This window comes from Ornithodoros turicata, chromosome 1 (assembly GCF_037126465.1).
Source record: "Ornithodoros turicata isolate Travis chromosome 1, ASM3712646v1, whole genome shotgun sequence".
NCBI lineage: Eukaryota > Metazoa > Arthropoda > Arachnida > Ixodida > Argasidae > Ornithodoros > Ornithodoros turicata.
The window spans coordinates 21,525,107-21,538,092 of NC_088201.1; the positions used below are offsets into that span (position 1 = coordinate 21,525,107).

The 12,986-nt window shown below is 47.1% G+C and overlaps 1 protein-coding gene across 2 annotated transcripts in view; it reads right to left on the reverse strand.

Annotated features, from left to right (window-relative positions):
- Positions 1-3,026: 3,026 nt before the first annotated feature.
- Positions 3,027-12,986, reverse strand: part of LOC135377614 (uncharacterized) — a 39,846-nt gene continuing 29,886 nt past the window's right edge. Inside the window, exons 2-4 of one of the 2 annotated variants that reach the window (XM_064610154.1) lie at positions 10,628-11,161; positions 7,435-7,733; positions 3,027-4,334 (exon numbers count right to left, since the gene is read on the reverse strand). In XM_064610154.1, coding sequence (XP_064466224.1) covers positions 3,920-4,334; positions 7,435-7,733; positions 10,628-11,161 — 1,248 coding nt within the window. In that variant the 3' untranslated portion in view covers positions 3,027-3,919. The remainder of the gene's footprint in view (positions 4,335-7,434; positions 7,734-10,627; positions 11,162-12,986) is intronic. The other variant, XM_064610155.1, reaches the window with a different exon arrangement.

A 12,986-nucleotide genomic window follows, 5' to 3' on the forward strand; every position in this document is an offset into this window, starting at 1 on the left:
GGAGGTGCTAGGAAAATCACTGCACGAACATCACGAACACATCGTCCACAACGTGTCGCCCAGATGATTTACCTCAAGCATGCGGCCGATCCGCGCACGACTCGGCTTCAAAAGTGTTATTCACTCGGTGGGGTCGTTGTTCTCACAAATCGCAACAGCGGCGGAGTCCTTGCACTCGCCAATGACGCCACCAGTGCACGGACAGTACGTCCTGAAAATCGTTCACTCCGCCCTGATCTGCCTGCCAACCAGGGGTATACAGTTCACTTAAAGAACAATTGCTCTTGTTACAGATCTGAAACATTTACAAAAGCATGCTTCAAACATTGTGGCTGCCGAGGACATTTGAGTTTCGCAAGGACCTATCGTCCATTACTGGTCTTGTCGTAGCGCTAACATGAAAGACAAAAATGCGATAACACTGCAGCAGACGAAGGACGGTACCTTCGCTGTGACCGTACATGATTTGCGTGCGGCGCAACGGTCAACCCGATCATAGGTTGCCATGGGCCTTGTGCAGAAACACGGGTGTCGCCTGCAAACGCGTTCCCTTCTTGTTAAGGTCACTGTACTCTTTGGTGCGTATTTCTGAACATCTGGCGGGGTGTAATGGCGACACGCTTTGTCGCACTTCGCTTCCTGGCATCATGGGCCGCTTACGTTCCTCATTTTCGGTCATCGCATCTGCATCTCCCGCAGCAATGGCGGCACATTTGCGAACTCAAAACTCGCGCGAATGCTTCGCAGCATACCGTCTACGCAGTAACTCCGCGGCGTCGTGGACGACGCGGGCGACATCACGCGAGACGCGCTCTGCAGATACTGAGCTTGAGCGAGCGCGCCCGCAGATTTCGTCTCTGGCGCGTGGCGCGAAGCACGAGGGGGAGAGGTTGCGTACCGAGAGGGCTCCTCCCTGGTACCCCTTTCCCTCAAACTGACGCGACGCGGCTTCACCGAGGCTTCAAAAGTGCGTAAAGAAATGCCATCGTATTTGACAGAAACTATTAACCGACTTGCAGCAGGACACTGTCTCACCTGTACTGACACGTCCTACATGCATTGGATTGTCTGGGCAACACACTTCTTGCGCAACGCAAAGTCCGTACAGAAAACTTCTTCGCAGAAGGTCCATGAAAGAGGTTCGTAAAACTCGCGGAAAAGACAAACACGAGAGGGAACACGACATACATAGGAGAAGATAAAACAACACTCACATTCCATCTCAAGACTCATACCAGTCTTATGTTGAGAACTTCATGCACTGTCTTGTGTCTAGTCTCAAGGAACTGTCACCCTTCGAATATATACCAGGGCCCATTTGCATGTAAATCGTGCTAGGATCCCAAACAGAAGGAACTTTTGAACATGAGAGAACTGATGTTCTGAGGCTGGAACAACATAGAAGGGACAAATACATGCATGCAATCCAGAAGATGTGGGTTCGACTCCTACAGCTGGCTAACCTTTTCAGTGACTTTCATCTTTCATCAGAAGGAACTTTCTTTGGCGCTGTTGTGCAAGTGCTTTAAACTCCTAAGACTCGTTTTCTTCTAGCTCGTGCGACATGTACATGTCCCGACAAAAGTTTACAGAACACGGGAGTGGTGTAAATAGCCATCGGAGCGATTCCGTTGCTGCAAACAGGAGCAGATATACTTACAAACAGGTGACAGGGTACTCCATGCACCTCTCAGTAAGTGTGTCCACTCCCGTTCGCTGCTAGGGTGTCGCTCCGATCAAGAAATACGTCGCTCTAGTGTTCCGTAAACTTTTGTAGGGATATGCACTATCAAAGCTGTGGCAAGGATTTTCCTTGGCAGGTTGGTTTAAACAGAGAAAAATATGGTGAATTTTCTTCGTGTAATGATCCTCGGACGATTTATGTGCAAATGAACCCAGCTTGCTTGCATTATGGGGAGTATAGTTCAATCCCGGCCGAGGACGGTAGCAATGTGGGGGAGGTAAACATTGCTTCCAGCACCGTATGTCGGAGATTTCCGGCGCACGTCAAAAGGACCCCAGGTGGTCGAAATTATCCTCAGTTCTACTTTGCCGCACGTGCAGCATGTAGCCACACAAGTGAGGACAGACACTTTACGTGTAAATCTACTCCCAATTATTTATTATTATTATGTGTAGCATGGTACTCGCATGTGCAATGAAAACTTCTTTCACGTGATGCACGTTCCCAGACTCGTAAAACCTCTGCTGTCCTTTAGCAATGTTGCTGCTCCCCGAAGCCGCGGAAAAGAACTGCAGATGCCATTTCACCGGCTCAGCCAAAGACGGAGTTACGCCAAAATTTTTCTTCGACCCCTGCGATATTTACGTACCTTTTGGCTGTCAAGCATGACAGGGTGTCTCGTTTTCTCCTCTTGTTTGAGCAGGACAATTTCGAAGAGGCCTCGTTATCTCACAAAGCAACTTGGAAGAGTTCAATATCTGTGCCCACCCTCTTCCTACAGCAAAAAACGTCAGTAAATCGGGCCCCATTGAGCCGGACACCCTGGACACTTCCGAGATACGCTAATATCCGCTTTTTTGTGTATTTTATTTTCCATCCCCAATTTCTACTGACATTCTGTAAAACCTCGAAGTTACTTAGTTACTTTCTCGAATTCTAGGATGAGAGCACTTGAGGAGTCAATTCCTGCATCAATGGAGCATTTCTTTCTTTATTAGTTCCATATAATTCTGCCTTGAAAAGACATTTTAGTGGAATCACTCCACATACAATCCTCCAATAGTGCACTTGCTATACTCATGTCTGGACCAAGAACACAACATTCTTTTCTGACTTTGCCAAATTCACAGCTGAATCATGTGAGAGTAGGGCATGCTTCGCCTTCCATCAGTATTTCTCCCCGTCTTATGGTCACTTCCAAGCGACCTAGTGAAGGTGGTTTTTGAGCAGACGACTTCTCCTAGAAGGACAGAATGCAATTTTCAATGCAACAGTACATGACATGACATGAGTCCATGACATCTCACGGTTGGAGCCTTTCAGATTAGTTTGTTGGAAGCAGAACGTTGGAACTGCACATTTCAGTATGTGAGAAATGTACATTTCTAGGAGCAGGTTCAGAGTCATTATTCCAAAAATTCGAGAGGAACACGTTATATTGAAAGATGTTCATTTATTTGTACACACAACAACACACAGACAAGTAAACCCTGCAAAACTACAATCTCTCCAGGCCATTGAGGTGCGCAATGTGTTGTCAATATGAAAACAACGAAATCGGGCCACGTCAAATTTACTGCAAGGACGACGCAAAAGATGGCTAAAAGTTAATGGCACTACAAAATTCAGGCTTACTGTATTGCTTACGAAACATTGCCACTAACCCTAGTCCAAATTGAGCTCCAGGCATTTGTTTCTAGCAAAACTGCTGTGGTGAGTCTTGAGTAATATGTTACACAATGCACACACTTTTACATAAATACTGTGTCGCAAAGAAGGATGGAACTAACATACAAAGGTGTAGTTTGAACATCTTTGCTTACGAGTATCTCTTGCGATATTTGCTCTGTCCTTTCTCATATGAAAGACTTTCCATTCAGTTTTTAGTAATGGACATCATTAGCATCAAAACCCGCATACAATATTACAAACTATCCAAAAGTGAAATGGGGCTAAATACAGAAATGCAATACATACAGTCTTATAAATACAACTGAATGACTAATGACACAACAGTGAGCTCCTGCAGAGAGCAAACAAAATGTGTGATCCAACCAGAAAACTCCGGATCACAATGTGTCATGGTCGCTAAGTCGCTATGCAGTCCTTCGATCCGTCATTACGCAGATGGAATCACATCAGGAGCACCCCATTACAGGGCTCCGATCTAATACAACTCCATATGGCTATCTGCGTTATTGTCCTTCTCACATTTACACATCACTGATGATGTTACTACACAGTCTGCACGTTGCCAGTCTTATCACTGTGTGTCAGAGCATTGCCCCAGTAAAAGCCTCGAGGCCCATTTCCAAAGTGAAGGAGACATCGCCAGCGCTTCTGTTCTTCGTCGTAGTACCAGTAGACATTGCTCACAAGGCACGACAGCACTAGAATGCTTGTTGATGCTGGAATCGCTATCCAAAGTGCAACCTGGAACTGCTGACTGTATGGGTTCTCAATGGAGTAAGCGAACAGGACCATTGGCACGATGAGCACCCAAGCAATAACAACAGGTACGAATATAAGCATAGAAGCCAGTTCTGTGTGTCGCTGACGGCGTCGCTGTTCTGCCTCTAGGTGGGGTGCTGTGCTGCATGACTTTGGGTTACTTGGGACTGTGACTTCCTCCTCACTTTTGCAGGTGCTTCTGTAAAACAATGTATGTTTTACACACTCGCTTCAGGAAATACGGTACATGTAATACAGCACGAACTGGCACACACCAGCAAGAAGTCCTTATTTCTATCGCCACACAGCCCACTGCAGTACTGCATTTTACATATGCACATTTTACATACGCAGATTATTATTATTACATTTTACCGGTGTAATGCTCAAATGCTTCGGCGGTATCAGTCGAGTCCGTTCATAACCATATTGACGGAAACGCGAAATCCGATCGTTATATCAGAGTACCGTTATACATGAACTTTCGCGAAATCGCGCTGTCCATGAGAACGCGCCTCGTTCATGGGTAACTCGTTGACACTTGTTTGACTGCCGACATGCAACTGTCAGCCAACTCACATTTTGGAAGGATGTTTTGCACCGGCACAAAATCCGTCAAACACGCGCAACTCGTGCCTCCCTCCTTCCCACTCCCTTTCCTCATGAAAGCACGTCCCGTAGCACACAGCAACTCAGAAAAAACTTCAGGGTGGGAAAACGATGTGGAGAGGGAGCAACCTCCTCTACTCTTCGCGAACGCCTCCGAAGTCGCATGCACTACGACGCGTGCTTCTAGACTCCGTAAGTTACACAGGGTTAAACGCACCACGTTCTTGCTTTGAGGCTGTCGGAAGCTATGGCTCTTGAAATCGCGTCCTTCCTTTGTTTTCAATTGAAAAATGTAATCTTGCTTCTTGATTTTCGCGCGTTTTACCCGCCGCCGGGAGAATTCTGATCGCTATACGCGAGCAAGTGCGTTACATCGAAGTCTTGTTTACATATACTTCAGCATGCGAACTAAAGGGAACCAGCAATTTGATTGTAGTATCGGAGTTACCGTTATATCGAAGATCGTAATAAACGGGCTCGACTGTAGATGCTGAATGCTGTAAATGCTGGTTAAAATCCGGGCGGGTTGGTGATCCATAACTGATAATTTTTGGTTGGCTGTCAGTGCACGTGCTGTCTCGTGTTCCATTTATTCCTCGTGTTCCTTAATTGTGTTCCCCCGCACTCGGGTTTCAACGATTTTAGAATGTAAACGCTAGCGCTACAAAAAATCGTGCCTTGCAAAACATTTGAGGGTACTACAACTAAACTCAATAGAAAGCTATGAATTCACATGCTCAGTCGGTAGCTCAGTCGGTAACGTGTTGGCTTGCTGAGCTCAAGATCGCGAGTTCGATTCCGGCCGAGGACGGTAGCAATGTGGGGGAGGTAAACGTTGCTTCCAGCACCGTGTGTAGGAGATTCCCGGCACACGTCACAAGAACCCCAGGTGGTCCAAATTATTCGCAGTCCTACCCTGCGGCACGTGCCGCATGTCAGCCACACAAATAGGCTGACTCACCTTACGTGTAAATCTACTCCCTCCCAATTATTACACATGTGGAAAAATGAACCGGCTTAGTATGATGTTGCTCGTCGCATCAGTAAAATGGGGCGAATTGAGACATGTGGCTTTCCACGCCAAAGCTACCTGGGGCGTGATATCTCGTAGCAGTTGTGATCACAGCCGCTATTTCAAATCGTAGCGACGAGCTATCGTGAAAATGGCAACATATCCTTGAAGGTGAACGGGGAGACGGGAGTGGACAAGACGGATTCAAGTCCCATCTTCAAGTTCACAGCAGCTTGCTTGCCACCTTCAACAATGTTCTTCGACCTATCATGGTTATACGTAAATGTAAGATGCCGTGTTTGTGACCCATACATGCCAAGCGTACTACACTATGTTCACGCACGCCATGCCTTAGAACTTTTAATGAACTCAGTTTCATCTTGAAATGCTCGATTTCACGTAATCCAGAAACATATTTATGTGACACACATAGATGTTTCGTGCATGTCAGATTACCCGAGAAATGCAACCTTACGTACCATTTTGCTAACAAAGCGGCGAAACATCTCACTACATCATCATTACTTATTTGTTGTTGTTGCTAACAAAGTCAGGCTCGCTTATAATGATCTTGACGGCAATGCGAAATTCGATCATTATACGAGAGTATTGTTATGTGCGAACGCGAAAGCAGAACGTCAGTAGGACGGTGTACAAGTAGAATGGCACAGAACATGCAAATCGCTAGCCGCTTTGAAGTCGTGCGCTGTGCAACGCGTGCAACATCACTAATCCCGTCGGCTATGCGCGGTTAAACGCATCGCCTCAATGATCTTGAAAGCGCCTTCTTCCTTTGGTTTCAATAAAACAAAAGTGGAAGCGTACTTCTAAATTTTCGCGTGTTTTACCGGTCGCCGGTGGGAATTCTGATTGCCGTGCGAGAGCAAGCGCTTTCATGGCGATCGCTGCATTGAAGACTCCTTTACATATGCTTCAATGGCCGGCTACTAAACGCGCTGAAAACACACAGGTAGATTTCCTTCCGTCCTTTCTGTGTGTTCTTAGCGCTTTTGGTACTCGATCGAGCATTTTGGAAATTGGAACGCGAATACCAACAGGCTCAGTTCGACGTTTTAGGTTCAGTGGACGAGCTGACGGGAACCAGCAGTTTGATATATCTAATTTATCGCTATACTAAAGATAGTAATAAACGGGCTCGACTGTATGCGAAGCTGTAGAGGCCCCTACGGCAAGCTCTAAGCGGCAAAGGCGGCGGGAAAACTCCGCAGGCAGACCGCCCTTTTCCAATACGATATAATATGATACGAAACCAATGCTCAATCATGTGGAAAGTCAATGGGTCTTCATGCTTTCCGTGAATAGATTTGCAAAATCGTCGGGAGACAAAAGGAAAACACTACTTCAGGGAAAATCGCAGATGCTGACTCTTGGTGAAACTTATTTTCCGAACCCACGTTGTTCCGACGCCGTTAACATTTTCACACGGCATTTTCGCATTAATCCTTTTCCCTCCTCCATTTCGGAGTTAATCACTCTGTTTGCAGCGCCTTTAATCGCATCAGGCCTCGCGAACAATCGTTTTCCACGAAGTGCGGCACGCAGACCGCCTTTTTCGTAAACGTCACGCCACAACCCGCCACGCGGGTTATCGTTTCCAGCATACCCTGATATCATCACGTGAAGTAATGTGAACATGTTCTCCGTACTATACACCTACTTGACAGTGCAGGGTACGTTGCCATCTTGAATTTGCTGCTGTTTCTGCTCCTGGTTATTCGCTGCGCTATGCTCTTGGATTCCATAACTGCGCACTTCGCTTCCGAAGGTCGTGTATATTCCAGAGTCAGCAGAATCAGATGGTACACGACGAACTTCTGCGACATCCGATGGCTTTCTGTCGTCCGTCTTGGAATGGGAGAGGAGAAAGCGTCCCTTTCTACTCCTGGGCACCCTGAGAAAGTCTTTTGGCAACGAAGCGTACAAAGCTGCTCTGCCGATGGGAGTTCCATTCTGATTCTGTCGAAAGTAATGCGATAGGTTAAATTACGCCCAGCAAAAAAGGAGATACCTTAATGCAAAGTGAAAGCAAGTGTGTCATCAGCCTTTGCTGCAAATTTGGTTCAGATATGTTTGTGATATGAAAAATTAACAAGCGGCAGGAAAAAAAAAAGGCACAGCAGGTGCTGTGAACAACAAATAATACATGATGACGATGTTAGAGGTGTTTCACAGCTTAAAGGAGCATGTAAGGGCTTCAAGAAAACAAAATATGTTAGGACCAGTAGAAATTAGGATTACAAGCCCTGGGACACATATTCGCGCGAAAAGTACAAGTATCGCACGCAATCCTGGTGCGCAACCGAGCTTTCAAAAAGCTTTCGCGGGATAGAAAAACTTTCCCTCGGCTGCCACTCTGCGACGTCACGTCATTCGTGCATTCTTTTTGTTTTTTCTTCGGTTGAATTTGGCGCCGCCCGTCCAACGTCTGAAGATGGGCAGTCGACCCGCTCGCCTTGCTCCCGTAGGCACCAGATGATTCTCGGCAGTCAATAAAAGCAGGGTGTCTGAGCGAATCGAAAACCGGAACCGAAAACCGAAAAAAAACGCTATTTTGGTGCGAACCGGAACCGAATCGAAACCGTATATGTTTTTTTTTTTTTTTTCGCTCAGGAGTGAAACCGAAAAATTTATTTAACGGTTTTCGGTCCAAGCAAAAACTTCGCCGGTTTGTACTACGAGTAGGCGAATGAAACTGTCGTTGTGTGTTCTGAAGCCATGTCATGGATACTTTACGAGGTTACGGTTACGGTGCAATGTATGTCGATATACTGTGACCCTTAGGGTCTTAGGCTGTAACGTTTCATCATTCGCGCACATAGACTTAGAGGTATATGTGACCGGTTGTGACTCTCTACCAATGTGCCGTAGTGTTCGTTTTAATTTCATCTGCCCAAACTCTCCTCAACTAAACCGCGACCCAAGGGGGCTGCGAAACGGCTTCTCTATCGGTAATGTCGCGCAACGCGTCCCTTGTTTGAGAGCAGCGAAGTTGAATACATTTACGTATCCGCCAGGCAAGCGCGTGCGAATTGGCGCCTCTTTTGTGGACAGGACACGAAGAAAAGAAAACGAAGCCGTCGAGCGCGTTTGTGAGTGAAGGTGTTCCTCGATTTGCGTCGTACTAGTGCGGTAGTGCTTGCTGGCGAGGAAGCAGCAACAGGCATTCGGATGGGACGCGATCGCACCAATCCAGCAAGAAAGTACTTTACGTATTGCATCACGACAAACAAGTCCGTCTGTATCATGCGCCTTCAAGAGAGGAGAAAGCCTATTTGAACAGACAGTCACCTACAGGAACCAGGAGCATATCAATTTCTCAGCTGCCTATTAATATTAAATACCATGTATGCGGAACAAACGGGTTTACATTTTGCAACATTGCTTTTTTTTTTCTGGGAATGAATATGCCCACCAGAAGCGAAACCGGTTAAAACTGGTATGAACCGTTATTTTTTTGCTCCGGAGCAGAAGCGGTACCGGACCGTTTATGATAGAACCGGAACGAAAACCGGAACGAAAAACGTTTCGATTCGACACCATGAAAGTGCTCGGATGAAGTGACGTCACAACACGCCAGAAAGAGCTAGGAGAGATCGCCGCCGCTGCGTGACAGTTGCGGAAAGTAGTATGTTCATATCACGTGACACAAAAAGAATAATTGAATTAAAACTTGAGCACGAAGCACGGACGAAGAAACACACTAGACGACACTTGCTATGAACAAAAAGAATATACGAGGGGTGTTCAAGTCAAACCGGGACTTTCTGTCTCCTGAGTGTACAAATGGCTCGCGCTACTTCTTTTTCGTCATTTTCACGCGCGACAGGCCTCCGCGTTCACCACGTGGTGGTCCAAAATTTGTGCAAAACAGAAGACACGTGCTGGACAAGATGGCCCACAACGAGGTGAGCGCGCATATCGAACAGCGAATTGTCATGAAGTTTCTTGTGAATGAAGGCGTAAAGTCATCTGAAATTCACAGAAGACTCATTATGGCCACGATACACTTAGCCGCAGCAAAGCGTTTGAGTGGTGCAAACGGTTCCGAGACGGCCGTACATCAGTGCAGGACGATCCCGGCCGGGGCGGCTCAGAGCCCAGTGTCAGAGTTCCTGAGAACATCCGTGGTTTTCTGGGACAAGGCTGGCGTTGTTCATGTTGATTTTCTGCCCAGTGGTACCACCATCAATAGTGCATATTACTGCCAGGTTCTCAGGGATGTGCATAAGGCGCTGAAGCAAAAGAGGCCAGGCCTCATCGCCAAAGGAGTCCTCCCCCTACAGGACAATGCACGCCCGCATACTGCGCATCTCACTGGCGTCCAAGCCCTCGTGAAACGCTGGGACAAGTGCATTTTACTTTTGCGGAAAATGAAAAGTCCCGGTTTGACTTGAACACCCCTCGTATGTTCGATGTGTCTTCCTGTCTTCCTACCCCATTGCCTGTGAATTGGAATGAATGATATGAAGATGTATGGAATGTACACAGGTACTATGGGGGGGGGGGGGGATCTATAGTTCCTCCAATAGGCCAGTTGTTTTTGGGAAGCCCATAGTTAAAATACAGAACCGCATATGGTATACCAGATTGCTCCATATGGTATACCTTCCTGTCTGGACTGACAGGAAATCGCCCTGGAACATTGCTTCTGGAAACGTTAGGACTGAGCACCACTGGGTGTCACATCGCTCGGCAGCTAGCAGCTAGTCAATTTGTCACGACACGCTAGTCGTTGTGACTTATACCCTAGTAATACGGACGCATTTATGGTCTTAAAATGCGAAGGCTTATTTAAGTTAAATTCTTGGGACCACAACTTCATCCTGTTGTCGCCATTCTGGGATACTTACTTCGGACGACGACGAGCTCCTGGAGTGAGATGCATCGAATATCTCAGGCAGGTCGTCGGAATTGGTGTCTGCAGCAACTGGCTCGAACCCAGTTGATCCAAAGGAGCCGTGACGAGTGATGCAGAGCCTCGTGATACGGCAGTTGTCCCCACCGTCTTCGTTCGAACGGAAAGAGTATCGTCCGGGATAGCTGTCTTTCAGGGGCCCGTATTTTTCACCCTCCGAAGTATTGTCCGAACCGGAGAGGCTCGTCGAGTCGCACGACTCGTAGCAAGACGGCACAGCCGACTTATCTTCTGTGGCCATGGACTTGAAGTCATCCCGCGCTGGCGTTACCTGGCCAAAGTGAATAACATCCAACCACTCCGGTACGGCAGCCGTCGCCTTGCGACCTACTGGCCGCTTCTCGCGCTGCAACGGTGGTAGTGACCGATGACGAGTAGCCATGTGTCTCTGGAAGAGGTCTGAGTAATCGAAGAAGCACGTCTGTGACTCCACTAGTGGGCGGTACGAGAACCAACTGCGCCTGTCAGTCTGTGAAAGAAAGTATGCATGTTGTGAGAACCTTCTCTTGTACTGGCAGAGCTCGACAATCCTTAAGCAGCATCTTACGACACTCTAGCATACATACATCCACAAGGCCACAATGTGACGCGACATATCTAAGACCGCAAGACCCACTACGTGTATTCCATAGATGGTCGTACGCTCCGCCCTTTCCCCAAATTGAGCATGAAAGTATGACGTAACATCTCAGCGGAAAGTGCTCCAGACGTCATTCGAACCAGTTTCTAGGGTACGGCCACTGCCCTCTCGATGCCCTTGCCCCTTTCCAATAAATTCCATAACCAAGGTGGGTATATATTTCGCATCAATGCCTTCCAAAGCGAGACCACAAGGAGAATATCAAAAAGGAAGATTTTTTCCCTGTCAGGTGGAGACCTGGAATCCAAAGGAACATTTTTATCTTCCATTGTTTTGGTTACAATAGGCGAGAGTAAACTATTTTTGTCATGGTTGAGGACACCTATTGTGCTTCCTTTCCTATATGGACCGCGTTTTATGCGTTCCCATGACGCACAAACGTCCTTGTGTCATCCAAGTGACCGTTTATGTATCCCTCTCAGGTATTTTCCTCGACAACTGTTTTTTTGTCTGACGGACGAGCACGCTGCTTGCATAATGAAGAGGAAACATAATGTCCGTTTGTGGCGCTCGTATGGTTCAGCTGAAACAAGGAAATGCGCCACATCCACAATGAGATTAAGCACGCGCGTCACGGCAAAATTTTGGATACGCTCGATGGATGCCAAAAGATGAGTTATATTCTGCTACTAAATGTTTTTCTTGCTGCCAGGAAGGAAGTATGCTGTCACTTCAGGTGATATGCGCATATCCGAAACTGTTCTATTCGTCTGCCCGGTGAATCGCCCACCCCATCACCATCCAATGTATGTGTGTGCCCGATACAATTCATTGAGCATTCCACGTTCCACTGCGCTCGTTACAAGCTGGTGCTTCCCATGCGTCAATTTGTATCGGGAAGAATCATCTTGGAGTGATTGACGCCCTTCGGTGCGCGACCCACCACGGCGTCACTTGCTGAGCTGTCCACGACTGATATTTATGCACTTCTGTACCAATGTAATGCTTCATTTTACACGACATTGAACTGCAATAAACAGACCATGCGCTCTAAAAGAAGAAAAAAAGCAGTAAACTGGGGAGCAATTGCAGCTTCCAGCTTCCCCTAATATCAGTTACTCCGCATTTTAGTCCTATATGACCCTGAAATCTACTCCCCAGTACCGCAAATAGTCCCTAATCTTAGGTGGCGTTCATTTAGTCCGGAAAGGGACTTATGGTTGTGCCATTGCATCTGATCACCAAAGGGACTAAAATTACTTTTTTCCCCTTTGAGCACTCTTAAAACGGTGGCGGGGGGGGAGGTCGAAGTAGCTTGCCGTTGCTCTTAAAACAGAACTTCGCCGCCTAGCACGCTCTTAGCCAACCACCATCCCGAATGACATCGTTCTTTCCCCTGATTTGTTGAAAACGGTAGGTGCATGCCTTTTTGTGACACTTAGCCCGTTACGTTAATTGTCACAAAAAGGCGTACGCCCTGCGCTTTCTACAAATCAGGATGTGATAACGGTATCATTCTGTGCAATGGTTGGCCTTCACCACAGAGCACGCTGTGCGCCAACCATTGCCACGAATGACAGGGTTACCGCTTCTGATTCGAAGACAGATGGGGGCTTAGGCCTTTTTGTGGAAATTATCATATATCAAAATTGCCAAAAAAGGGCGGACGCCCCAGTCTCTCTTCTAATCAGCGATAACCCCATCATTCGTGGCA